The 23407-nt window shown below is 64.8% G+C and overlaps 6 protein-coding genes across 6 annotated transcripts; 4 read left to right on the top strand and 2 right to left on the bottom strand.

Annotated features, from left to right (window-relative positions):
* Positions 1 to 38: 38 nt before the first annotated feature.
* On the top strand, positions 39 to 4254 carry CHLRE_01g000400v5 (uncharacterized protein). The gene is made up of 11 exons (XM_043058075.1): positions 39 to 324; positions 456 to 685; positions 872 to 924; positions 1227 to 1443; positions 1658 to 1746; positions 1930 to 2118; positions 2252 to 2407; positions 2601 to 2747; positions 2930 to 3160; positions 3378 to 3695; positions 3883 to 4254. The coding sequence occupies exons 1-11, from the start codon at positions 140 to 142 to the stop codon at positions 4015 to 4017; spliced, it is 1950 nt and encodes a 649-aa protein (XP_042927989.1). The 5' UTR covers positions 39 to 139; the 3' UTR covers positions 4018 to 4254.
* Positions 4255 to 4308: 54 nt separating this feature from the next.
* On the top strand, positions 4309 to 7017 carry CHLRE_01g000350v5 (uncharacterized protein). Its single transcript, XM_001700305.2, has 6 exons — positions 4309 to 4579; positions 4892 to 5059; positions 5287 to 5460; positions 5723 to 5931; positions 6145 to 6366; positions 6594 to 7017. Exons 1-6 carry the CDS (start codon positions 4344 to 4346, stop codon positions 6842 to 6844), a joined length of 1260 nt encoding a protein of 419 aa, XP_001700357.2. The 5' UTR covers positions 4309 to 4343; the 3' UTR covers positions 6845 to 7017.
* A 57-nt stretch (positions 7018 to 7074) lies between these two features.
* CHLRE_01g000300v5 (uncharacterized protein) lies at positions 7075 to 10858 on the bottom strand. Its single transcript, XM_043058074.1, has 8 exons — positions 10478 to 10858; positions 10040 to 10333; positions 9741 to 9887; positions 9374 to 9551; positions 9114 to 9209; positions 8940 to 8983; positions 8523 to 8745; positions 7075 to 8375 (listed from the first exon to the last, which is right to left on the bottom strand). The coding sequence occupies exons 1-8, from the start codon at positions 10621 to 10623 to the stop codon at positions 7803 to 7805; spliced, it is 1701 nt and encodes a 566-aa protein (XP_042927988.1). The 5' UTR covers positions 10624 to 10858; the 3' UTR covers positions 7075 to 7802.
* A 100-nt stretch (positions 10859 to 10958) lies between these two features.
* On the top strand, positions 10959 to 13404 carry CHLRE_01g000250v5 (uncharacterized protein). Its single transcript, XM_001700304.2, has 4 exons — positions 10959 to 11573; positions 11734 to 11844; positions 12203 to 12484; positions 12652 to 13404. The coding sequence occupies exons 1-4, from the start codon at positions 11318 to 11320 to the stop codon at positions 12759 to 12761; spliced, it is 759 nt and encodes a 252-aa protein (XP_001700356.1). The 5' UTR covers positions 10959 to 11317; the 3' UTR covers positions 12762 to 13404.
* Positions 13405 to 13468: 64 nt separating this feature from the next.
* On the top strand, positions 13469 to 18441 carry CHLRE_01g000200v5 (uncharacterized protein). The gene is made up of 12 exons (XM_043058073.1): positions 13469 to 13677; positions 13850 to 14162; positions 14320 to 14700; positions 14909 to 15024; positions 15197 to 15324; positions 15563 to 15711; positions 15815 to 16103; positions 16422 to 16590; positions 16764 to 16817; positions 16964 to 17236; positions 17372 to 17521; positions 17715 to 18441. Exons 1-12 carry the CDS (start codon positions 13525 to 13527, stop codon positions 17889 to 17891), a joined length of 2352 nt encoding a protein of 783 aa, XP_042927987.1. The 5' UTR covers positions 13469 to 13524; the 3' UTR covers positions 17892 to 18441.
* Positions 18442 to 18446: 5 nt separating this feature from the next.
* On the bottom strand, positions 18447 to 23098 carry CHLRE_01g000150v5 (uncharacterized protein). Its single transcript, XM_043058072.1, has 5 exons — positions 22786 to 23098; positions 22370 to 22593; positions 21417 to 22200; positions 20716 to 21168; positions 18447 to 20522 (listed from the first exon to the last, which is right to left on the bottom strand). The coding sequence occupies exons 1-5, from the start codon at positions 22891 to 22893 to the stop codon at positions 19590 to 19592; spliced, it is 2502 nt and encodes an 833-aa protein (XP_042927986.1). The 5' UTR covers positions 22894 to 23098; the 3' UTR covers positions 18447 to 19589.
* Positions 23099 to 23407: the final 309 nt, after the last annotated feature.

Genomic DNA, 23407 nt, shown 5'->3' with positions numbered 1-23407 from the left:
ATTCATACTGTTTCTACTAAGCAAAATATATAATAGGAGTGCCAAGTTTAGGACAGTGGCCAACTTCTTTCGCCGAGAGCGCCAAACCGCGACCATGCGTGCTGTGCGCCGGGCCAAAGGGGGTTGAACCACATGCAAGATGTCAATCACTGTCCTTGTTTTGTTATTGGCGGTCGCTGCAGTAGCCGGTGGCACGCCTGTGCAGCACGAATGGCCTTCCTGGTTTGTCCAGGAAGGGTCGCCTCACGTACTTGGCGCTGGGAGTAGAGGGCTGAAGCAGCAGCAGCAGCAGCCAGCAGGAGGGCACTGCGGGCCGCTCACCAAGTAAGTGCGTGGGCGAGAAGTGCAGAGGCTCCGCTCCCTGGCCCCGCTGGCAGCTGTCCTCTCCTTTGGCAGATACTTCAGCCCCTGCGAGTGTGGCGGCCTGCTGTGCTGCCGCGGCCTCTCTGTTGCAGGGAGCTGGTGCTGGGTGTGGCCAAGGAGAACACGGTGCTGGTGACCGTGATCGACAAGATTGTGTGGGCGCAGCTGGGGCCCAGCTATGTGGATAACGTGCGCGCCGCCAACATCAGCTACTGGCTCATTGCGGCGCTGGACCCCGAAACGTCGCTAGGGTTGGGGTCTATGGGGGCGGTGGGGCACTGCTTCAACGCGCCCGCAGACCGCCTGGTGTACAAGGGCTCAGGTGCGGGCGGGCGGGACCGGCACAGGCAGAGGGTGCTGGGCGCGGATGCAAGCAGGGGGTGTCTTCTTGACGGCAGCAATAAGCAAGTATGGCTGTGCAGACGGAATTGTGCCGCGCGCAAAGAGGGCAGATACATTGCCTGTTTGGTAGCGTGCTTTTGCCAATCATGCCGCCCCCTCGCAACAGATGCACAGTACAAGTGGGGCAGTAACCACTGGACCCAGACCACTTGGAACAAGGTGTGTGTTCACGCGCGTGTGCGCCTGTGTGCGGGTAACATCCCATGTAGACGGTAGGGGCGTCGATGGGGCAAGCGCGCTGAGGCAGCCCTGAGAGCAGTCGGGAGCAAGGCAGCCCAGAGCTGGATGTGGTGAATGGGCCACAGCAGGACCCATGACTTCCATGCCAAGGCTGTGGAATCTCGGCCAAAGGAGAGCGCTGTATATGTTGCATACAACATCGTAATGCAGCCGCCGCCTGGGGCTCCTGTGCACTTACCGCTCGCGCGCTGTGCCCTTGCTTGCGCGCTGTCCGCCGGCAGGTGCACATGATGAAGGCGGTGTACGAGTTCGGTGTGCATATCATCCACTCGGACACGGACGTGGTGTGGTTCAGCGACCCACTGCCCTACTTCGCCGCGCGGCAGCGTACCAGCCCGGTACACGTGGTGATCGCCACGGACGCCGTGCAGACGCAGAACGTCAAGGGGGACACGGGGCTGGAGATATCCACCAACCCACACACGAACATCAATACAGGTAATCTCGCTTGGAGAATACGGTACCGATAACCACCCGTTGACAGTTCCGGTTGCATGGAATGTAGATTCGGCATGGGGGTACCAGTGTACCGCTCTGGGCAGGAAGCGTGTGCCACAGTCAACCCCCACGTCACTAGGCCACGCCTCACTGCGCCACTCACCTCTCCACGTTCATTGCTTAAAGCTGACTGCCTCCCAACCCTGTGTGCCAGGCATCTACTTCATGCGGCAATGGCCCGGCGGGCTGGCGTTCTTCGACGTGTGGCTGTCTTTTCAGCCCAAGAACGTGGGCCACGACCAGGTGGGGGCGGGCCCCGGTGGGATGACAGGGCGTCGGGCTTGTGAGGCATGCGTGTGTCGTCCTTGGTCAGCACGTGCAGTGCCGCGCACCTGCCCGCTTGATCGCCTCCAGTCATCCCGTAGCGCCACACAACGCCGCATGTCGCGCCTGGCCACCTGCACCTACTCACCCACGCTCGCGCAGGACGGCTTTAACACGCTGGCCCGCGGCCACTTCTTTCGCGGCGACCCCGCCATGCCCAAGGCGGTGCTGGGGCCCGACCCCAGCGCCCGCCTCTACTACGCCGCCTTCAGCAACACCACCGCCATCTCCTTCCTGCCCGCATCCATGTTCGCCAACGCCTACACCTACGTCAACGCGCGGCTGTGGGAGGTGGGGACAGGGACAGGCTCAGCCGCGTGCTAGACCGCACTGTAGCCTGGTGTGCAGCTCCTTGTCTGCCTGCCTTCCACCGCACCGATGCCTCTGGGCCCCGGGGCCACTGGCCCCCTCCTTGCACCCGCAGAAGCTGGCCCACCCTCTGTACGTGGTGCACTGGGTGTGGGGCGGCAGCACCATGGAGAGCAAGCGCCAGAACATGCGCGACGCAATCAAGTTCCACGACCCACCTGAATACTACACCTCGCCAGACCTGGTGACCTTTGACCTGGACCTGCTGCCGGTGCGTACAGGTAGCTGGTAGCGGCTTGCGCGGAGGCTGGGGGTGGCTGGAGTGGGCGCAGCGGGGCTTTGCGTATGGGGGGTGGGGCGGCTGGCACGGTGGCATAGCGCTGTGCTGAGCGCAAGTCCTTACTACCAGTATCGCCAGTTGCGTGAGCCGCATGGCCGCACCGCCCGCACGCACATGTTGACAGATGCCTGTCGGGTTCAACAACTGGGAGCTCCAGCGCACTGAGGAGATGATCCGCTTCCACGTCCAAGCCGCCAACTATCAGCTGCAGCAGGCCTACTACGCCTTTGCCATCGCGCTCATTGCCAACCGCACGCTGGTCATGCCGCGGGTACGTACGCGTGCGTGTTATGGGGCCTGGAGTGCTGGGTGCTGCTCATATGCGCTGTACAGCATACGGTATGTATGGACGAGTGACCCAGTTCGTTGGCATGCACAAGCATGCACAAGCATAACGCAAGATGGCGGCTCTGGTGATTCAGGCATTCCCCTGTTTTCCTCGTGCAACTGCAGTTCCAGTGCTACTGCTCTAAGAACTGGTACCAAACTCAGTCGTGCCGCATCAACCACGAAACCGCCACCACGTTTCCCTTCACCTGCGCGCTGAGCCACGTGCTGCGTGCCAAGAAGCTCAACACCGGCCAGTTTGCCCTGCCGCCCGACGCCACTGAGTATGCGGGTCACAAGGTGCTGGTGCGCGAGTACTCCTTCCTGGACAACCCCAAGGTGCCGGACGACATGAAGGTGCGGGTCCTGCTTGCGGGACCTGGAGCCGCAGACGGCGCACAGGTCATGCGCCCCACCCTCGGGTTTTCATGTCTTGTGCCATTTGCGTACCGCACGATTCACCACTCACAGCTTACCGGTAGTACACCATTGCATCAAGAGGAAAAGCGTTTGCCGGTTGGTTGCCTGGACGCGTCACACCTGAACCATGCCGGACTGCCCTTCGCATCTGCAGAAGTCGTTTGTAGAGGTGGTTCCGTCGGCGCTGCCGCGCCCGGGCGGCCTAAGGCTGGACCAGCTGGTGCTGTCCACCGAACCCGCGCCGCGGGGACACGGTCGCCGTGTAACTGTGGCGGCGCCGCTGTCGGACCGGGAGCTGCGGGCCGTGCTGGCCAACATCAGCACAGCGGCGGGCGGTGCACGTGTGCTGCACTTCCCGCAGCCCGTCCGCATCTTCAGCGGCTTCAACAACCACGCCACCTGGGACCGATTTGACGAGCTCATGCAGCGCCACACCACACACTGGTGCTGCCGCAGCCCGCCAGACATGAAGGTGTGTCAGGGCTGGGCCGGGTGGGCGGGTGGGGTAGCCAGGTTGTAGCTGGGTGCCGCATATGGACAGCTCGGCAAGGCGCCGTAGGCGCCTGGCGGGGCTGGGTCGTGCTTTTGCTCAGCTAAGCCACGGTGTTCATTCTGGCACGGGCGTGTTACTCATGTCTATCATCGCTCATTCATCTCAGGCCTACAACCTGACGGAGCGGCTGCAGCTGGTGGCGCTGCCGCCCGAGCGCTACAAGAGCCTGCCGCCGCTAGAGGCGCGAACCAGCTACCTGCACACACTGGGGCCATGGCAAGGGCTCAGCAAAGGGACGTAGCGCTGCCCACTGACAAGTGTGCGGTGGTTTCAAGAATACACTAGCGTATGGACAGCGTGGAAGATGCGATGATGGGAAGCAAAGGGCAAGTCCGAGAGTCGCGCAATGTTGCAGGAGTATGTGTGTAGATGGGTAGGTGCGTGTGTCTGGCGGTGCGGGGCTAGAGAAGCGAGAAGACAGTGTAGGACTTCATGGTGTGGGACTTGAACTAGGAAGGAATCTGACGGTGCTTAATGACTGGTGGATACCGGACGTCTTTTGGTGGCTCGCGGGACCAACCCGGTGGGCCGCCCAGACACGGAGGGGGAAAGGACACGCGAGCGCGGATGATGGGCCCCACACCCACTTCATCACCCCCACCCGCTGCTGAGCTGGCTACATACACTGCTTTTAAGTGTCATACTGGCCCTTGGCTAGTAAGCGACGGAAACCACGGGCTTCTTTGCTCTGTTATTGCCACACATCCGCGACGCTCGGCGTGGAGCTGCACACAGCGACCAGCCATTGCAACGATTTGGGCAGCTTCGGTCGCCAGGAGCTTGAGCGCGTGGAGACTTCTCTGGTGTGTGGGAAGGATGGCCAGTCGTCGCTGCACTGTGATCGACGCGCCAGTGGGGATGTGGCTCGCGATGAATAACAGTGTCAGACATATGTATGGCCTCTCCTGCGTGCTCGAGCGGTCGCCCAGTGCTCATTGACAAACACATATCCTCGCACGCGCCGGCTCCAAGGGGCAGTCACCGCATCGTTATCCGTACCGTGTACATGCTGCAGTTGTCATGAAGGTCATGAAGGCCCTGGCCGCACTAGCTCCGGTGCAGGACTAGACCTGCGAACCCCTCCCCGCCCCCTGGCCATGCCCACCTGCCTGCAGGACGCGTGAGCAGCCTGCTTTCCACTTGATACTCCTTGCACCACCGAGCACCGACACCATGCAGCACACGCTCATGCGCGCTAATTCCTACCCAGCGGGCGCTGCCTGCAGCGGTCGCGCCTCGCAGCGCCGCGCGCAGCCCGTCACAGTGTGCAGCGGCGCCAGCCGGTGAGCTGCCCGGGGCAGCCGCTGTTGCAGCAGTAGCGGGGAGCTCGTGCGCATAGGATGCTTCATGGGGCCATGTATCTACTCGCATGCATCTGGTGCAGTCTGGGATTTGCGAGTAACACTGTGATGTTGGCGCCGACCCCTGGAAGGACGGATGCAGCTCCTACGTTGCTGACCTCACTGCGCCCTTGAAACCCCATGCACACCTCGCCCCGCCCCCATCGCAGCACGCCGCAGCAGGGCATCGCCCCGATGCGCGGCAGCTCGGCCTGCGGCGCCTCCGGCCGCCTGCCCGCGCCCTTCTCGTCCGCCGCCGCCTCGCGCCCCACCGCCGCTGGCCGCCGCGGCGCTGTGCGCGTGCAGGCCAACTGGGGCGCCCCGGTGGAGTTCCAGCCTGCAAAGTGGGTGCCACGAGCACGAGGCAGCTGTGGGAGGGGGAAATGGTTAGGCATCGTCCGGCGGCATAGCTCAAGCCGCCAACGCCCATGCCAAGCCTGGCCTTTCGACCCTTCGGGGTTGGAAAAGTACATAAGTAGTATAAATTCGGGAAATCCTCACGGTCGGACCGCCTTTGTACGGCAGTTGAAGTGACACAAAAAGATCGCCCGCCACTTCATGCTTCATGTCTATTTCGCCCCGAACCGTGTGGGACTCGTGCCGCAGGGTTGTGTCCAACTCGCCCGCCGCCGCCGGCCCGCTGCACAAGGTGGTGATCGACGTGGGTGCGCCGCTGGCCGCCGGCTACACGGTGCCGGGCCAGTTCGTGCAGGTCAAGGTGGGGGACAGCAAGCCCGGCTTCTTCGCCATCGCCTCGGCGCCGGGCGCACACGCCGGCAGCGGCCAGCTGGAGTTCCTGATCAAGGGGGCGCCGGGTGAGCAGGGGGCAAAGGCGGGGTTGCAGCGGGATGCAGCGCTCAGTCGATCGCTTGCCCACTGCAGCCTAGCACAGCTCCCCGGCCTACGCGCTGCGGTCCCACGCCCATGTGATGGAGCCTAGTCCTTGGGTACCGCACATGACCGACATTGAATCTCATGTTTCGTGCATGGCTGCCTCCCCCCTCCCTCCCCCGCACCTCGCTCCTCAGGCTCCACCGCCGAGCTGCTGTGCAACGCCTCGGCCGGCGACCCCGTGAGCGTGAGCCCGGTCATGGGCAAGGGCTTCGCGCTGGACCGTCTGCCCGCCTCCACCACCCGCGCCGTGCTGCTGTTCGCCACCGGTTCCGGCATCAGCCCGCTTCGCGCCGTCATTGACAGCGGCGCGCTGGCCGGCCGCGACGTGACGCTGTACTACGGCACCCGCAACCCGGGTGAGGGCACGGAGCAGGGCTGGGGGCGTGACATGCAGGGGTGGATAGGGGCCCTTCCCGCTGCAGCCCCCGTGACCCTGCCACTTTATACGCCCGTTCTCTGGCCCCCATCACCCGCCTTGCTGCACCCTCTGGGCATTCCCTACTGACACCTCCTCGGTTGTCTTCAACTGCATTCTCATGCTTGCCGGCTTGCTCCTCCTCCTGCGCGCTCCTCCCACCAACAGAGTCCACTGCCTACAGCGAGCTGCTGCCGCAGTGGACTGCCGCGGGCGTCAAGGTGGTGTCGGTGTACAGCGAGAGCAAGCAGGGCTACGTGCACGACGTGTTTGAGCGCGAGGGGCTGGCCGCGCTGCCCGCCGACGCCGCCAGCAGCGTGGGTGCGATGCTGTGCGGGCACAAGGGCATGTGCCAGGCCGTGACGGCGCTGCTGACCGCGAAGGGGGTGCCGCCCGAGAAGATCCTGCTCAACTTCTAGGCAGTGTGCAGCAGTGGGGCGGACAGTGGCTTTATGGCAGGGCGCTAGGTCAGGGGGCAGGCATGACGGCAGGGAAAGAGACATGGCAGTAGCTTGGGCATACGGCCGCACGCTGGTCAGGCGTGGGAGTCTCGTGCAGCCCCGGAATGCGGTCACTGTAAGCAACAACGCATCTGATTGGGCGATTGGCTGTCAACTTTGCCGCTGAGCCGCAGCGCAATTCGTAAGTCAGTCTGAGGCCCTTACAATGCACGTGCATGACAGCACCATTCTCCGAAACGCAGCACTCCGTAACGCCATGTGCGACATACCCGGCCCGTGCTCTGTGAACTGCCAACCTAACGGCCTACGATGTGGTACCTACAAACCTTGCAGCTTGTTTCTTCACACGACAACCCAAACAGCACCTACGAAGCAACACACGACCCACTCACAGCGCTACAAGCTTGCAGCTGTGCAAGCGACTGACAGAAACACACACAACGCAAGCAACACAGAGCGCTTTGCAAACCCATGCCCGGCCGCTCTCAGCTATCACATGCTTCGCTCTGCTCCAGATTATCGCTCCATAGTCTTCGACCAAAGGCTCATCGTGTTGGGCGCACGCGCAGGGGGCCATACCATGCAGCCGGTGCAAACAGGCCATCCCCTTCACGCCTATTCGGTTGCAGGACCCTAGGACGCATGCGTAACAGTCGAGGACATGGCAAAAGCGCCATCCGCGCTCCCTTGCGCGTAGGGGTTAGTGGCTAGGGTCACGATCCCTGGCATCTAGAAATATCACACTGCAACCATACGGTAGTTTATCATACAAACGCAACACGCAGCAATGAATGAGGCTATGAGGTCTTCCCCAGCCTACCCACATCCGTACATGGCGTCACTACAGCGATCAAACAGCACGCCACTAAAAGCAGTGCTGCGGTAGGTAGTCTTGCCGCCTGCCCAGGTTTGAGCGTTACCGCACCCGACCACCACCCGAGACCGCTGGACGCGCGGCCCCCGACTCATCCTCCTCGCCCACCTCAAGCTGCACACCCTCCGCGTCCACGGCCTCCTCCTGCTGCTGCTGAGCCTGGCCCTGGCCGGCGCCGCTGGCCGCGAAGCCCCAGCTCGTGGCCGCCGCGCCCGACAGCGGCGCGCCCCCGGCCGCCGCCGCCGCAGCAGCAGCGCCCGCCTCCGGCGCCACGTGGACGCTCGTGCCGGCCGCGGCGTAGGCGTTTGCGCTGCTGCGCTGACTTGCGGTTTTGAGGTATGGCGCCACCACCGACATGAGCGCCTTGTCGAACAGCTCGGGCTGGTCCAGGAACACGAAGTGGCCGGCGTCGTCGATGATCTCCACCGACAGGTCGTGCGCCGCGCGGGGTGCGCGCTCCGTGCGCAGCTGCTCGCACAGGCGCACGGCGTGCTCGGGGCGCATCCAATCGTGCTTGCCGTAGATGAAGGTGACGGGCACCTTGAGCTCGTGCAGTCGCTCCTCCAGCGGCGAGTGCGCCCAGGCGCCGGGGGCCAGCAGGTGGCGCAGCGCAAACTGCGGCGCGACATTCAAGGGGGGCGTCGTTGGCATGCGGCGAGCTTCCCACAAGACAGCACATGCGGAAGTCATGCAAGGCAGGCGAGGTGTTATCGGCTACAAGAGACAAGGCCAGCTCTCTCCTATCTTCCTGTCGCCGCTCACCTCGCCGCTGCCTGGCGCCGCCGCGATGTGGTAGAAGTACTGCTTGAACACCTCGATCTCGCGCTCGGACAGGCCCTCCCCGTGGTGGCTGAACCGGTTGGCCACGTACTTGTACACCAGGCTCTGCCCCCAGGGGCCCAGCCCGCGGATGATGGAGCCGGGCGTGATGCCCGCCTCCCAGCCCCGCATGAACACCTTGAACAGCTGGCCGCGCCACGTCCACCTGGAGGAGGCAGGCGGGGGCGGAGGAGGAAAGGGAAGAGGTCAGGCAAGGACTACTCCAGGCGCTGCAGGCAGAAAGGCAGGAGAAACGGCCAACCAGCAAGTAGAAGCAAAACGGAGCCAAACGTAGTATGAAATGGGTTGCCCATTGCAGTGTCTCCCGCAAACTCCGCACTGCCAGGGCCCCACACTCACTTCTCGCCCAGCCACTGGCGCTCCCAGTCCTCTGGCGCCTTGGGCTGCAGCATCAACAGCAACACCAACAGCAGTGCGGCGTGTCAGAGCCAGGCACTGGCAACTCCTTTGCGACGAGTCACCACACAAGCCGGCGGCTCCCAGGACCCCATGCCCCGACCTCCCGCGGCTCACCACTCCGGCAGGGCACACGAGCACCAGGTGCTGCACGTGCTCGGGGTGCCTCAGCGCATATGTGGCCGCCAGGTAGCCGCCCAGGCTATGGCCCACCTGCGGACCAGGCGGGAAACACGCACGGCGGCAACAGTGACGAGACGCAGAGGCGGTATAAACTGTCAAGGAGGCTGGCTCGATGGAGGGGGGCAGGTGGCATGGCGGCAGAAAACCTCAGCCCCTAACGGGTTGCATCCGCCCTCTATTTCCCAGCCACTCACCAGGATCATCTTGCTTCCCTCCAATCCCGCCGCCCGCCGCCACGTCACAAGGCTGTTGATGAAGAAGTCCTCGGCGTCCTCGCGGCCCTTGGCGCGGAACGCCGGTCGCCCGCTGAGGCCCGTGCCCAGCCAGTCCACCGCGAACAGCCGCAGCCGCTGAGCCAGGCTGGGGAAATTGCTGCGAGAGGGGGACAAGGGTGCGAGGAGCGGGGTAGTGGTGGACAGCACATGCATGCTTCGGAGTCAGTCAGGGGGTTCCACATCAACGTTTGACACAATTCCAAGCTGGGTGACCCCACTGCGCATGCAGTCTCCTGTCTGACAGCCTGCCTATCCGCCAGCCTGCCTGCTGCGCGCACGGCCTCACCGGTAGTAGAAGCCCACTCCGGCGCCGTAGCCCGGCATCATGACCACGGGCGGGTCCACGCCCTGCTGGCCGCCGCTGAGCGTGTGCAGGAAGTCCTCGCGGCCCGGACCAACAGGCACGTCGCTCGCTTGCAATGGGCCGGCCGGCCTGTCATTCCAGGAGACAAACCGGGTGCAGGGTTGAAGGAAGAAGAAACCAACCAGAAACTTTGTACCACGTGCAACAAAGCATTGCTGTACCAGGCCATCACAGACCGCCACTTGCTGCCCCGCCTTCGCCATGCCCGCCTTCTGTCTCACCCCGGGAACAGCCTCATCACTTTGTACTCGGCGTCCTTGCCCTCCTGCCGGGATGTCTGGCGCCAGCGTGTGTAGCGAGTCCACCAGGGCACCGCCGGCGCCTCCTTGGCGGGCTGCCCTTCAGAGCGTGCCGCGTGCTCGCCGGTGCTAGCCATGGCGCCGCCCGCAGCCGCGGCTGTGCTGCCGTGCAGGCTGCTGCTTTGCGAGTGGCTGGCCAGGTAGGCGAGGGCGCCCGCGCCCGCGCCCGCCCCGGGTCCGGTGGGGGAGTTGGCGCCCACGTGCAGGCGCTGGAAACTGCGGAAGCAGCGCCAAGGCGAGTGGAGGCGCCAGGGCAAGTCGACGAGGAACCGGTCTGGGGGCCCGCATATTATCGGCACCTTCGCCGAATCCCAACGTTCTTCAAAACGCTGGAGGTCTTAGCTCATATCCCAGCCGCACCTGAAGCGAGCACCAAGACTGCGAGACTGCGAAACTGTGGAGACCAGAGGTCGTTGGCCTCGCCACGCACTCGCGGCTCTGAGCCAGAGAGTGTTGAACCGAGACCGTATCCGCTTCGTGCCTTGTGTGTAGAAACTTCTGCTCATCTACAAGTCGCCGAGCGCCAGGGCTTGTTAACGCACAGCTGCGAAGCTTTTCCTGCCCGACCTAACTGAATTGCAGTAGCCACGTATAGTTTGAGCGTATATTATAGGATGAGCGGCCTGGGCAAAGCGCTTCGCGATTGCGGTGCGACGAGAGAAGCTGTGTCAACTCTGGCTAACGTTGGTTTTTTCGCCTGGGGAAGGCCCCGGGCGATGGAAGCAACTAGCGAGGCAATTGTTGGAATGTGTAAATACCTTTGAATGCTCAAGGCATACAAAGCTGGAGTAGGGTTGCTTCCAAATAATTGGGGCACCTCATGCAGCGCTCGCTATTCGTTCTTTCCGCTGCCGATGTGTTTATGCCGACCATCTGATTTATCATAGATGGTCTGTTAAACTAACTGTCCTGCCCTCCATTTTGCCGCTGTGCGTGCAAGCGGTAGAGATGCAACTCCTAGGAACTCCTCGTTTACTCCGTCCCAGCTGCCAACTAAAGGGATCAAGGGTTCTGGCATGTACAGGACAGGCCGGCGCTCTTCCACACCGGGCTGCGTCACTCGGCTCTGTGGTGGAGTGCGCAGCACCGGCCGGGGCACGGCCGGGGGCGGTCAAAGCACCCAACCACCCTGCCTGCAGCGAATCTCGCAAAAATGTGAAGAACGAGGTAGAATCTGCCACCGTGGGTCTCCAGCGCTCCATGCTGCCGGCAAGCGCACTGCTGGGCGGCGTGCTGCTGCTAGGCTTGCTGGGCGAAGTCAGCGCCGCAGCGGCCACAACGCCGGAGGGCGCCGCTGCCGCGTCTGCTGACGCCGGTGGCCTGGCCGCGGCTGCAATAGCTGCGGTGACCTCTTCTGGCTGGGCGGGTCCGGCTGTGTTCGTGGGGCTGTACGTGGCGGCCACGGTGCTGCTGTTCCCGGCCTCCGTGCTCACACTGGCGGCAGGCGCCCTGTACGGTGGGTGCCGGCTGTTTGTCTTTGAGGTTGTAGCTCTGATCGCTGTAGCCCAGATCAGCCACCTAAACGTCACACAAGAATCCCCATAGAATCAGCTGTTGGTGAACCTAACCGTTCACCAACCTGGACAACGAGTGCTGCGCTGTGCTGTGCTGTGCAGGCCCCGCTGCGGGCACGGCGCTGGTGTCGCTGGCCTCCACCACGGGCGCCGCCGCCGCCTTCCTGGTGTCGCGCTACCTGGCGAGGCCATGGGTGGAGGACAAGCTGCGGGGTGAGCGCCGGGTTCGGCCGCGGGGCTGTGGCTGTGGGAGGGGCAGGGCGGGGACCGTTGCTGTTGGGTTTGGAAGGCTGGGTTGGAAAGTCAACGGGGGTGGCAGTACCGTAGTATGGTGGCAACAGGTGACAGGGCATGTTGGGTGGTGGTGTGCCGAACGGGTCCGGAGGTGGCAGGAGGATGGATGCATTAACGGCCTGCAGTGACAATTTGGTTGCATCCGCTTGGTCTGACGAGGTGGCCATTCCACCTGCCTGTCACACCTTGCCTTTGCCTCCATGCCTTGTGCGCACACCCTGCACCTGCACCTGCACCTGCCTCGAACACAGCCACCCAACCGCCCCTGACTCCACAGACCAGCCCCGCTTTCGTGCCGCGCTGCGCGGTGTGGGCAGTGGCAGCAGTGGCGCCTACGTTGTGTTCCTGCTGCGCCTGTCGCCGCTGGTGCCCTTCAACCTGCTCAACTACGCCTGCGGCCTGACGCCGGTGGGGTTGGCGCCCTACGTGGCCGCCTCCTGGGCCGGCATGCTGCCCGGCACCTTTGCCTACGTCTACCTGGGCGGCGCGGGCCGGGCGGCGGTGGACGCAGCGGCCAGCGGCGGCGCCTCCATGGGCACCAGCCAGCTAGTGCTGTACGGTGAGTGCGGGCGTGCGGCGGGGCTGCGTGTGTGGGGCAGGGGTTGGGTCAATTGCTGTGCCAGGATGCTCTAGGCGGATACAGGGCGGGCAGCGAGCAAGGGGGCATCCATTGCATCCCACTGCCCTCGCCTTCGTAGCCGCAGCCAACGGTATGTGCACCCGCAGGCGTGGGCGCGGTGGCGACGGTCCTGGCCACACGCGCCATCAACGCCGCCGCCAGCAAAGCGCTGGAGGAGCAGGAGCAGGAGCAGCAAGGCAAGCAACAGCAGGAATAGGTTCCGTACGCATTGCGTAGTAAAGGCTGGGAGCGGGCGTTGCTGTTTGCCATCGTGTGTGTCAGCGTATGCATTTGCCTTGAACATGGCATGTACATGAGCTGCCATGAGCTCCCATATGTTCAAGGCGAAGGTTCACCGTGAGCCCGGCAGCCGGATGGGGGAGGGAGGGCGGCAGGGAGGGAGGGCTGACGGTGGCAACGGCACAACAGGTGTGCTTGCCTACAATTTTGCTTTTTTGTCGTGAGGATTGGCTGATAACGCTGAAGTTTTGAGTAGAGGTGACATAGAGGTGATTTAAAAGCTGACAGTGCCGTTGTGAATGTGATGCGAAGCAGGACAAAGCACTGAACATTTGCGAGGTGGTGGCTTGGGTGGTGGCCTTCGATGTTGGTTGGTGCAGGGACCGCTGTGGCCGTTGAGACCCTTTGAGACCTGCTGGATTCCACTGTCCGTTTGCTGGTTGTGAGTTGCGGTCCTGCTGCTATGAGAAGGCGGAACTGCAGAATGCCGCGATGGACGGTTATCCACGTGCCCGGGCCCCGGGGCGTCGCGCTTGCGTTGGTTGCTGTCCATACAGTGCCATGACAGCGAAGTGCCATGCAGTGGCATGACAGCGGGCGAAGATCGGTGGCCACGTCCCATACCGCCTCTCGTCCTACCGCGACAGCCTCATCAATATGTGACAGTACAGAACACGGCGGCCCGGTCACGGCCAAACAAATGTCGGAATGCGTGTTAGCATTTCAGGACCCCCTTCAACATGTGGACTCCTTTACCACAGCTTTTACTCCTAGTAGCTATTCGTCTTTCATCATCAGCAACTCATTTGCGTGGAGGGCACCAAGCTCCCCACCCAGCGCCACTTGATGCCACACTCGTTGCTTGGTATGCCGAGCAATACAAGGAGTATAATGTGAGTCCGTGGTATCTGAAGCACAGTTGGCTCCCTTGGAGCTCCTCAGCCCCCGCTTGGCCCAAGCCCCTCCGGCCTGCGCCCCGCCGGCCTGCCACCTACAGTCTCCGCGGCCCCTTCATCTTCTCCTGGTCTGCGCCCTAGCCTGCGCCTTCCTTGCCGCGGCTTGCAGGTGTCCAGCCGCATCCTGCGGCGACCGACACCTGCTGGCGGGGGAGCTGCAGTAGGCTCAGGACATACACATGACACCGGCCCGCAGCCGGCGGACTGCAACGCCCTGGAGCAGCTGCTGCAGCTGCAACAGCCGCGGCTGTCCGCAAACAGCAACGCCAGCGCCGAGGCGCAACGGGCCGGGCGCCAAGTGACAGCCCCGGGCCACAGCCTGCGCTACAACTTCAGCATCCCACTGACACGGCGGCTGGCGGGCCTGAGCTATGTGGGGCACGCGGCGCGGCTGCGGCTGCTGCTGCAGCGCATCCGGCGAGGTGGGCATCTGCTGGATGCGTGAGCCCAACAGCGAGGAAGTGAGGGTGGCTGTACGAAGTATCAGTGTGGCACTGGTACACGCGCGTGCCGTCTATACCATTCCCAAGTCCTCATACACAACCAACAAGGTTACAGCGGCTGCCTCTTCCCTCGTAGGAGAGGCGGTGGTGGTGGGCGGTCTGGGCGGCAGCATCACCGCGGGCCAGGGCGTGGGGCTATCCTGGACGCGCGGGTGGCTGGGACACATGGACACGTGGCTCAACGCCGCACTGCCGCCCCTGGAAGCCACACGTGCACGCTGTGCCGCCGCCGCTGCCGCCGCCGCAACGAGCCGGGCTGGCACGGGCGGCAGCAGCGCCTTCGCTGGGGCGGCGGAGGAAACCAGCAGGGAGGCGGCGGGACCCCTGCGTATGCGGCGGGTGGGGCGCAGTGCGCTGCAGCAGAATGGTGTTCAGCAGCGCGGGGCTGCGGACACGGCTAGTCTGCAGCTGCGGCCACAGCTGACCCGACACGTGGTGCACAGCGGAGCGGTGCCAGGTGGGCGTGAGGACACGCTCAATTGCACCTCCCCCCTCCTAGGCTTCTTCACTGTTGCGATCTCCCATTGTTACACGTGTGGCGGTTTTGCGGTAAGCCCTGCAGCGCCTCCGCCTCCGCGCTCTATGCTCTGGCTTTGGGTTCTGGGTCTGCGTGCGTTTCTGCTTGCAGTCCAATACCGCTCCCCCGCCCGCCCCCACCCGCGCAGGCACCCAGTCTTCCTACGTGTCGGCCTGCCTGGCCCAGCACCTGCCGCCCGCCCCCGACCTGGTGCTTGTGGAGTTTGCCGTCAACGACCCGCCCACGCCCTCGCCAGCCTACACCGTGAGCCCAGCAGCCGGATGGGGAGGGAGGGCGGGAGGGGGAGAGGGCTGACGGCTGCAGCAGCATCACAGGTCCCGCGGTATACCATGCCGCGCCCCGGCATCTTGGCACTGCCCTGACCACTGCCCCGCACCCGGCCCATGCACCCCCACCCCCCCCCTGCCGCCCGCAGGACCCCGCCCGCCGCGCCTTCGAGCGGCTGCTGCGCAAGCTGCTGCGGCTGCCCTCGCGGCCGGCAGTGGTGCTGGTCAACATGTACGCACACAACGCACCCGCGCCGGATGGCAGCGGATGCTGCAAGTGAGCAGCGGGGAAGGGGCGGAGGGGTAGCAGGAGATAGAGGATGCCATAAGGCGGCTGTGTATTCGCGGGTTTCCCAAGGACGCTGTGATGTTGGCACACCGAAGCTTCGCCCGGTAGCGCCCTGAGCACCGCTGTGCCGCTGTACCGCCGTGACCCTCCCCATCCCCTGCCCCATCCTGTCCGCACCCCGCATCCCCCCACCCCGCACCACACGTGACCACCTCAACTCCCACAGGTTCTGGAACACCGCCGAGCGCGACTTCGGCGAGCTGGCTGCGCACTACGGCCTGCCCGCGATCAGTCTCAAGGCCGCGGTGTGGGCGCACACAGCCGCCAACACCAGCGGCAGCGAGGCTCTGGCGGCGGGGGCACTGTTCAACGCGGGTGGGCACACGGAGATGGATGGGCTCACAGGAAAGCCCGGCACTGCCCTTGTACCCCCATGCCCCCATGCCCACAGCTCCCCCGCACCTCTACCTGCCCTCAGGCCGCTACCACCCTGGCCCGGGCGGCCACGTGGTTGCGTTCGAGCTGCTGCTCACGCTGCTGCAGGAGCTGGCGGCGGCGGACTGGCGGCTGGCTCACGCACTGGCCCGGCAGCAGCACGACACGGCGGCGGCGGCGGCGGCAGGTGGCGGCGAGGCGCAGCATCTGGCGGCGGCTGAGGCGGAGCTGCGGGCCGAGTTTGAGGCGGAGGCGGCCCGGCCGCTGCCGGCACCACTGGGCGCTGAGAACTGGGAGCCGGAGCGCGGCAGCAGCTGCCTCATACAGCAGGAGTGAGAGCGCACGGGGACAGACGGGTGTGGCTGTGCACATGGCACGGTGTATCGTGTGTGTCGTGCACCCGGGGCCAGGCGTTTTGAGTGGGCGAGCGTTTTTGTCTTTGTTGTGGTGGTAGTGGCGGCGGTGGCGCGGATCAGTTAGGCACGCACAACCCCATCCCCGCATACGCGTCCCGCATCGTTCCATGTCTTGGCGCACTGCGAGCACCCTCACTGGCGGTGTTTGTGCCCCAGCGCGCAACACGTACAATGGCGCACATATACAAACTCATCCGCATCTTTTTTAACACACGAACTCATATGCACCCACAGGTTCCATGCGCTCGTGATGGGTCCGGAGCCGCCACAGGGCGCCGCTACTGCCACTGCTGCGACTGCCGCCGCTGCTGCTGATGCGCCTGAGGGCTGGCAGTGGACGGACGAGGGGCGCGGCAAGTGGGGATTCGTGGCCACTGAGGCGGGCCGCCAGCTGCGCATACGGGTGCGTACGTGCTCGCCCAACGCCCGACCCGGCCGCCACCCAATCTGTGCCGCCCCAATCTGCCAAGCAGCTATACCGTGATGTTCCCCGCTGTCTTCTGCACCCAAACCAAACATCGAAGCAAGGCCCACATCCTTCCCCGCCTGCTCGCCCGCCCGCTGGGATACCTGCAGGTGCGCACGGAGCTGGATGGGCCACGGCGGGAGCGGGGCGACGTGGTGGCGCAGGTGGGTGGTGTGCTTGGGAGCGGCCGCGCACGCCGTGTCGCTGTTGTGGACATCTCATCTCTCACGCCCGACATTAGCCCCCTCCCAAGTCGACCACTCCATCGCGCCCTGCCCCACGGGCCGTACCCCACACCTCACACTCCCAGCTGGTGTACCTGCGCGGCTATGACGGCATGGGGGCGGCGGCGCTGAGCTGCGAGTCTGGCTGCAGCTGCGGAGGAGGTGGAGGTGGAGGAGGAGGAGGAGGAGGAGGAGGAGGAGGAGGGGACGGGCTGGAGGAGGTTGCCAGCAGTACCGAGGCGGGCGTGGCTGCTGCTGCTGGGTCTGCTACTGGGCCCGCCCCTGCCCCCTGGCGCCTGGTGGTGGACGGCTACGGCGGCGACCGGCAGGTCACCGTGGCAGCCACCGCAGACTTCACGGTGGGTGTTGGGGGTGGGGTGTTACAGGACCCGAACGCCATGTTGTTCTACCTAACCTCTGCGCCGAGTCACTGTCTCCGCCCCTGCCCGTGTCCCACCTCCCACCGGCCCTGGCCACCCTGTGCGCCCCCGCAGGTGAGCCAGGCGGCCGAGTGTGTGCTGCTGCTCACCACGCTGGGCCCCGCGGCGCCGCCTGCCGGGCCCCAGAAGCTGTCCGATGACGAGCTAAAGGGGAGGCGGCGCTTTGGTGCGCCCGGCAGCAAATTCAAGGTCATGGGCATACTGGTGCGTGCTACTGTGTGCGTATATGGGCCGACATGGGCGATCATTGCCCTACCCCTATGACTGCACGATAGGGCCGTGTGGCACCGGGCAGGGCAGCTGTATGAAGTAGCGGTGTACTGTACCGTTCTTGTAGGCATGCTGAGACCGTCCTTGATGCCCGTGTCTAATCCAAACTTCGTCCCCTTACCTGCAGCTCGGTGAGGACCCGGCGGCTGCGGAGGCTGCCCGGACCGCGGGACGCCGTGGGGGCGGCATGGTGGACTCGTTCCTGCGGGCTGAGAGCCTGGTGTCCGCTGTGGTGGCGCGCAATGCCACCCTGCAGGCGGCCGTGGGCAGCGGTGCGGGGGCGGAGCCGGCCGGCGCGGCATGAGATGTGTTTGACAAGCTGGCAGGGCTTGCGCTGGAGCTCCTCCGCTGTTGAACACAGGAACATTGACGGCCCATGTCGGCCCATAACCGCATGACCGCTCTGCCTTAAGCGGTGTCGGGCGCCGGCTCAGTCCTTTCCGCCCCGCTCTGAATGAGCTATGCCTGAGCTTTAAGATGGTTGGAGATGGCTGTTGGCGGGTGATGCGGTGTGGTGTATCGTAGGGCGCTTGTGCGCAGCTGCGTGTCGGAGGCGGAGGCGGAGGCAACCCCCGTTTGCATGCCGTCCGGCTACGTCCGTCGACGACGGAAGGCCGCTTTGGCGGCCGATAGCCCCCATACACCCCGCCACCGACGCCCAGTGGCCACAAACGCATAGGGCAAAGGCGGTCCCGTCACTGGATGGTGCAATGGGACAGTGTTAAGGCAGGTTGGTAAAGTCCGGGTGGGGCGCGGCGCCTGGACGCTGGGGGGGGGAGGGGGGCGAGGGCCCCGGTAAACTCCGAGACCAGGAGAAGATGAGAAGGCCGTGTTGTCTGTAAGCCAAACAGGTGGGCCCAGTGGGTGGTCAGTTGCAGTGGCAGCATCACCGGCATGCCGTGCTTTGAAGGCCAAAGCCTGTAGCGGCGGCACCTGCCGCAGTGTTCAGCACCTGAGCACCTTGCAACGAACACCAGCATCTCGGTCCTCGGCAGTCGGCAGAGAGGGCGGCAATCTTGCATTGCCTCTAGTACGTAATCCTCAGTTGGCTCGACCCCCCCGCTGGGGTATCCACTCCCACGCCCCAGCCAAGATTTGTTGCCATTTGGTTCCTTGAGCTCCGCTAATGGCGCCTAATGGCGTGATTCCGCGCACCATTACATGATCGGGGCGAGCCGTTCCGCAGTGTAGCGGTGGTAGGTTAGGACAAAGAGTCTGAGGCCGCACGCACGCACGGACAATTTCCTGGGGGCCTTCGCCCCCACCCCCTAAATCGTTGCGCTCCGGGGGCTCAGCCCCAAAAGTGGGCTTCGCCCCCCCCCTGGATCGCTTCGCTCGGGGGGCTCAGCCCAAAAACATCTGGAGGCAGGTGAGGAAAACCTGTAGCCCCCTGCCTACGTTTAAGTGCCTATCTACACCGGTTGCACCGCTATACAGCATTAGCCTGCCTACTCCACCCTTTTGCAGGGCAGCACGCACACGCATACCATTCTTGCGAGCCCTTCCGCACTGCGTGCAAAAAACCCTCCGTGCACACTGGCTGTTTCTCCGTACACATACGAACCTACGCCTGTGACTGCACGATGTTCTTCAGCTAACTGCTACGGCACAGCCGCGTGTGAACCTAGCCCACCGCTGGGGGGCCGCTGGGCCTATCCTCTGGACGACCCGGCCCAAAGCCTTGCCCGTATGGTTGCGCCGCAGCCATGCATGCGAGGAGGCTCGCACCACGCACCCTCAATTCGTTTATAGTTCCGAGGTATTATGTCTACTGTATCTATGCCGTGTGCAACCTGCTGCAAACTGCAATTGCATACCCATATGTGTGCATATGGGTTCACGCAGGGGCTCATGCATGGTCCGTGTCGCATCATACGGTACGTATGGACACCAAGCGCAAGCGAATGCTTTCCCTCCTGACCTACGGGTGGCAAACACGCACGGGACAGTCCTGCCTGTGCATGCCACCTGCTGAGCATCTGCTGCCCCAGCACCCCCCTGCTCACGCCCACTGAGCCAGCACTGCAAACGCCCCCGCGCTGACACACACGATGGCAAACAGCAACGCCCGCTCCCAGCCTCGCCACCTCCGCGGTGGAGGTGCGCCACAGCAGCTGCTGCCCGCAGCAGCAGCCGGCGCCGCCATGCCGCCCGCGGTGGTGGCGCTGGGGGCCAGCTCGGCGGTGATCATGACTGCGGCCAGGTACAGCAGCACGCCGCCCGACACGCCGTTGATGGTGCCCTGCACCGCGCGCGCCGTGACGGACTCGCCGTTGTAGGTGTCGGACACCGCGATGCCCACCGCGATGCCGGCGGGCGCCATGACGCTGTAGGCCGCCGCCATGCCCGCCAGCCGCCAGCCCGCCAGCCCCGCCGCCATGAGGATGGACACCAGGCTGATGCCCTCCGCAAACTGGTGGATGCACAGCGCCACAAGCATGGCCGCAACCTCGCCCCGCTGGGTCAGCACGCCCAGCGACAGGCCGATGATGAAGGAGTGGAACACGCAGCCCAGCTCAAACAGCGCGGCAAGGCCCGCCAGCCGCGCCGGCGTGCCCACCACCACCAGCCCCACCGGCGGGCCGCTGCTGCTGCACGCAGGCGCCACTCCGCCCACCGCCAGCACGTCCAGCCGCATGTCGCAGCCGCCGTCCCCGCCGAGCTGCGCCGAGTTGGAGGTGGCCTGATGACGCAGCATGCCGCCGCCGCCGCCAGCAACGCCGGCCCCAGCGGCCTCCACATCGGGCACCGCTGCCAACTTGGCGCCGTCCGCCGCCTCACCCGCCACCGCCGCCTGCTTCTGCTTCTCAGCCGCGTACATGCGCTCGGCAGCCGCGGCTGCGGCCTTGTCAGCGCGCGCCTCAATGGCTGCGTGCACCAGCATCTCGGCGCCCGCCATCAGCAGGAAGCCGAACATGACGCAGCACATGCCGATCTGCACAGGTAGATGGGGTGATGGCAGGGAGAGGGCACGGGGTTCGTTGTCAGTCACCGTACGAGTGCACGCACCGAGACCCAAAACCAGCGCGCATCCACACAGTTCCAGGACAGGGCTGGCGTGGCAGGCATCAGGCACGATGCTGACGTCAAACACACGCAACGACGGCAACATACTTCACATCGCTCACCGGGAAGGGGTGTTGGTGTGCCGAGTGGCCCGACTCCAGCTCCGCCGCATGGTGCTCCGCCTCCTCGGCAGCCACACCTGCCGCCAGCCCGCCCAAGTCCAGCAGCCCCAGCAGCCCGGCCAGGTCACCCGCGTACGGCAGCGGCAGCTGTTCGGCAGGGGCAGTGGTGGCAGGGCTGCTGGTGGTGCTAGCGCCCTGCAGCAGCTGGCGGCGTGAGGCAGTGGCGGCCAGCGCCGCTGGCACATGATGTGCCTGATGCTCCAGCAGCGACATCGCCAAACGACGGTGGCCATGGCCGCCGGTGTGCTCGCCCTCCACACCGCTGCCGCCCACCAGACCGCTCATCTCCTCGATGGCGTGTGTAGACACGTGCACCAGAGCCAGGCACAGGATCACGCCGGCGGACATGCAGCGCAGAGACGCACCCAGCAGCGGATGCCGCTCCGCCCAGCCCTGTGTGTGGGTGCGCGTAGGCGGCACGTTGGAGGCATAAGATAGACGCAGCAGTGAGGTGGTGCATGGTGCAAAAGTCGCCGCATGCTAGCCGCAGCAGCCAAGAAAGCGTACGCCCGCCCCTGGCCCCCTACCCTTGCAAAACCCGTTCATGGCGCTAGCAACTCTGTGTCATTGTCCCCAGCGGGCCGGTCCCTTCCCTGCTCGCCCGCCTGCTGTTGCCTCATGCATGGTCACCAGCCACTCACCCGCATGACCCAGGGCAGCGTGCAGCCCAGCAGCGCCGCGGTGAGCACGATAAACACGCTGGCGATGCGCAGGTTCTGGGCGTCGTCAGCCTGGGAGTGGTGCAGCTCGTCCTCATGCGCGTGGTCATCATCATCGTGCGCATGGCCGTCCGCGGCGCCCTCCTTGACGGCGCCGCCCTGTCCCTCGCCTTCGTGGTCGTGCCCCTCCTCATCCCCCGCCTCCTCGCCCTCGTGTATGTGGTGCTCGCCCTCCGCCACCAGCTCCAGCGCCTCAAGCTGCTCCGGACCCACCACCGCGCCGCGCAGCTCGGCACGACCACAGGCCAGCGCAACAGCGCCAGAGGCCGAGGCCGAGCCCGCCGCAGCATCATCAGCCGGCGGCGGCAGCAGCGAGGCGCAGCTGTCAGCCAGGCGCTGCACCGCGGCCGCCAGCGCCGTGGGCTCCCTGGCGGCGGTGGCCGATGCCGCAGAGGCAGTGGACATGGTGGTGGTGGCGGCGGTGGAAGTGGAGTTGGCGGTGAGGTAGAGGGCGGTGTAGGTGGCGGCAGGCTCGCAGTCGGAGTGGTCGCCGTGGGGCACCACACGGCAGCCGGGCGCGGCGGCGCAGGCAGAGGGGGTGGCGGCCAAGCCAGCACAGGGCGGCGGCCCCAGGGCGCCAACCAACGCCGCAGCAGCGGAGGGGCTGGCGGCGATGGCGGCGCGGCCGCAGTCGGCAACGGCGGAGGCGTTGGTGGGGTGGGCGGCGGCACAACGAAGGGCCGCTAGGGACGCGGCCAACAGCTTCCTGCGCGGCGGCGGGATGAGGACTGTTGGATGGGTGCTCGCAGTGGGCTGTGGTGGAGGTGGCACTCCAAGCAGGCAAGCGCAGTTCCAGCGCCCTCTCCGCCCCTCTATAGCGCTACCCAGTGAGCGCTACCCCAGGTTCCCCACAGCACCGCAGCTCATGCGCCCACCTGCCCGGCTCCGAGGTGGCGGCATGCAGCGCCAGGAGCGCCGCTTCCTGCTGCGCCTCAGCCTCGGCCCCGGTAGCCCCGGTCGCTGCCACCACGGCTTGTGTCGCCTCAACGGCCGCCAGGCCCACACTGAGGAGCGTGGGCGCACACACCCGACTGGCGAGCAGCTGGCATGAGGGCAGCCACTGCACAGTGGTGATGGTGTCGGTGGTTGTGCCCCCTGCCTGTCGGGTTGTGAGGAAGAGCAAGTCGTGCGGTAGATGTCAGCAGGTTTGGAGTGAAGGGGGCAAGCTAGCAGGCCGCCGGACCCAACCAGACGCCCCCCAGGCCACCCCAGGCACTGCGTCGATTGATAGCGTGTGGATAGTAATGTGTGCCAATTCGTGCGCACGCACATGGATCTTGCCTAAGCTCACCTGCGTCAACTCATCAGCACGGACACCCATGCAACTTATTACACAAAGAGTCACCAGCAGCATGAGGCCGCGCGCTGCCCGAAAGCGCGCGAACGCGTTCGCCGCCATGGTAGGTTTGGTGTGGAAAGAACGGCCGGCCATGCTCTGTATCTGATCTGTAATAGACTCCGCATACATGCTTGTGTGCGAGTGATCGTCCTCACTGCTGCGGAAACGCCGACTTGAAAGCTGACAGCAGGCAGCGAGCAAGCTGGCAGCCAGTTAATTTTGCTCGCAGTGTGGGCACACGTGCGACCCCAGCAAACTATGAGTGTAAGGCACAAGTACTTGACAAAAGCAACGAAGCTAGGAATTCATCGGCGCGTGCGTGTTAGGTTTCGAGCGTACCAACGGAACCGTTAGTCCGGGCCATCCCGAGCGCCAGACGCTGAGCCTGTCACGCGGCTGGCCCGCGACGAGGCCATTCCCACGCAAAGACTTTAGCTTCCTAGACATCAAGCAGTTGCTGCGCACTGGCTGCTGCGCAGTTCACCCATGGGGAAAACTGCTGACCGTTGTTACCGCCTTCCCAGTCTCACCACCTCACCGGTGCGCGATTACTCTCTTACTATCCACAGTATGG

The sequence above is a fragment of the Chlamydomonas reinhardtii genome, chromosome 1, assembly GCF_000002595.2.
Source record: "Chlamydomonas reinhardtii strain CC-503 cw92 mt+ chromosome 1, whole genome shotgun sequence".
In the NCBI taxonomy this organism is placed as follows: Eukaryota; Viridiplantae; Chlorophyta; class Chlorophyceae; order Chlamydomonadales; family Chlamydomonadaceae; genus Chlamydomonas; species Chlamydomonas reinhardtii.
The sequence above is the reverse complement of the archived record's forward strand: the minus strand, read 5'-3'. Positions and strand labels throughout refer to the sequence as shown.

Excerpts from the sequence above, each read along its gene's own strand:
- CHLRE_01g000350v5 (XM_001700305.2), top strand. The coding sequence starts at position 4,344 with ATGATGGGCCCCACACCCACTTCATCACCCCCACCCGCTGCTGAGCTG. Across the intron at positions 5,060-5,286 it reads GTGTGCAGCGGCGCCAGCCG|CACGCCGCAGCAGGGCATCG; the intron begins GTGAGCTGCCCG and ends CCCCCATCGCAG. Across the intron at positions 5,932-6,144 it reads CCTGATCAAGGGGGCGCCGG|GCTCCACCGCCGAGCTGCTG; the intron begins GTGAGCAGGGGG and ends CTCGCTCCTCAG.
- CHLRE_01g000200v5 (XM_043058073.1), top strand. The coding sequence starts at position 13,525 with ATGTGGACTCCTTTACCACAGCTTTTACTCCTAGTAGCTATTCGTCTT. Across the intron at positions 15,025-15,196 it reads CGCCCTCGCCAGCCTACACC|GACCCCGCCCGCCGCGCCTT; the intron begins GTGAGCCCAGCA and ends TGCCGCCCGCAG. Across the intron at positions 16,591-16,763 it reads GCCGCCAGCTGCGCATACGG|GTGCGCACGGAGCTGGATGG; the intron begins GTGCGTACGTGC and ends GGATACCTGCAG.
- CHLRE_01g000300v5 (XM_043058074.1), bottom strand. The coding sequence starts at position 10,623 with ATGAGCAGAAGTTTCTACACACAAGGCACGAAGCGGATACGGTCTCGG. Across the intron at positions 8,984-9,113 it reads TCGTGTGCCCTGCCGGAGTG|CCCAAGGCGCCAGAGGACTG; the intron begins GTGAGCCGCGGG and ends TTGATGCTGCAG. Across the intron at positions 8,376-8,522 it reads CGGCGCCAGGCAGCGGCGAG|TTTGCGCTGCGCCACCTGCT; the intron begins GTGAGCGGCGAC and ends GTCGCGCCGCAG.
- CHLRE_01g000250v5 (XM_001700304.2), top strand. The coding sequence starts at position 11,318 with ATGCTGCCGGCAAGCGCACTGCTGGGCGGCGTGCTGCTGCTAGGCTTG. Across the intron at positions 11,574-11,733 it reads GGCGGCAGGCGCCCTGTACG|GCCCCGCTGCGGGCACGGCG; the intron begins GTGGGTGCCGGC and ends TGTGCTGTGCAG. Across the intron at positions 12,485-12,651 it reads CAGCCAGCTAGTGCTGTACG|GCGTGGGCGCGGTGGCGACG; the intron begins GTGAGTGCGGGC and ends GTGCACCCGCAG.
- CHLRE_01g000400v5 (XM_043058075.1), top strand. The coding sequence starts at position 140 with ATGTCAATCACTGTCCTTGTTTTGTTATTGGCGGTCGCTGCAGTAGCC. Across the intron at positions 1,747-1,929 it reads AGAACGTGGGCCACGACCAG|GACGGCTTTAACACGCTGGC; the intron begins GTGGGGGCGGGC and ends ACGCTCGCGCAG. Across the intron at positions 2,748-2,929 it reads GCACGCTGGTCATGCCGCGG|TTCCAGTGCTACTGCTCTAA; the intron begins GTACGTACGCGT and ends GTGCAACTGCAG.
- CHLRE_01g000150v5 (XM_043058072.1), bottom strand. The coding sequence starts at position 22,893 with ATGGCGGCGAACGCGTTCGCGCGCTTTCGGGCAGCGCGCGGCCTCATG. Across the intron at positions 22,594-22,785 it reads GTGCTGATGAGTTGACGCAG|GCAGGGGGCACAACCACCGA; the intron begins GTGAGCTTAGGC and ends ACAACCCGACAG. Across the intron at positions 20,523-20,715 it reads CACACCAACACCCCTTCCCG|ATCGGCATGTGCTGCGTCAT; the intron begins GTGAGCGATGTG and ends CTACCTGTGCAG.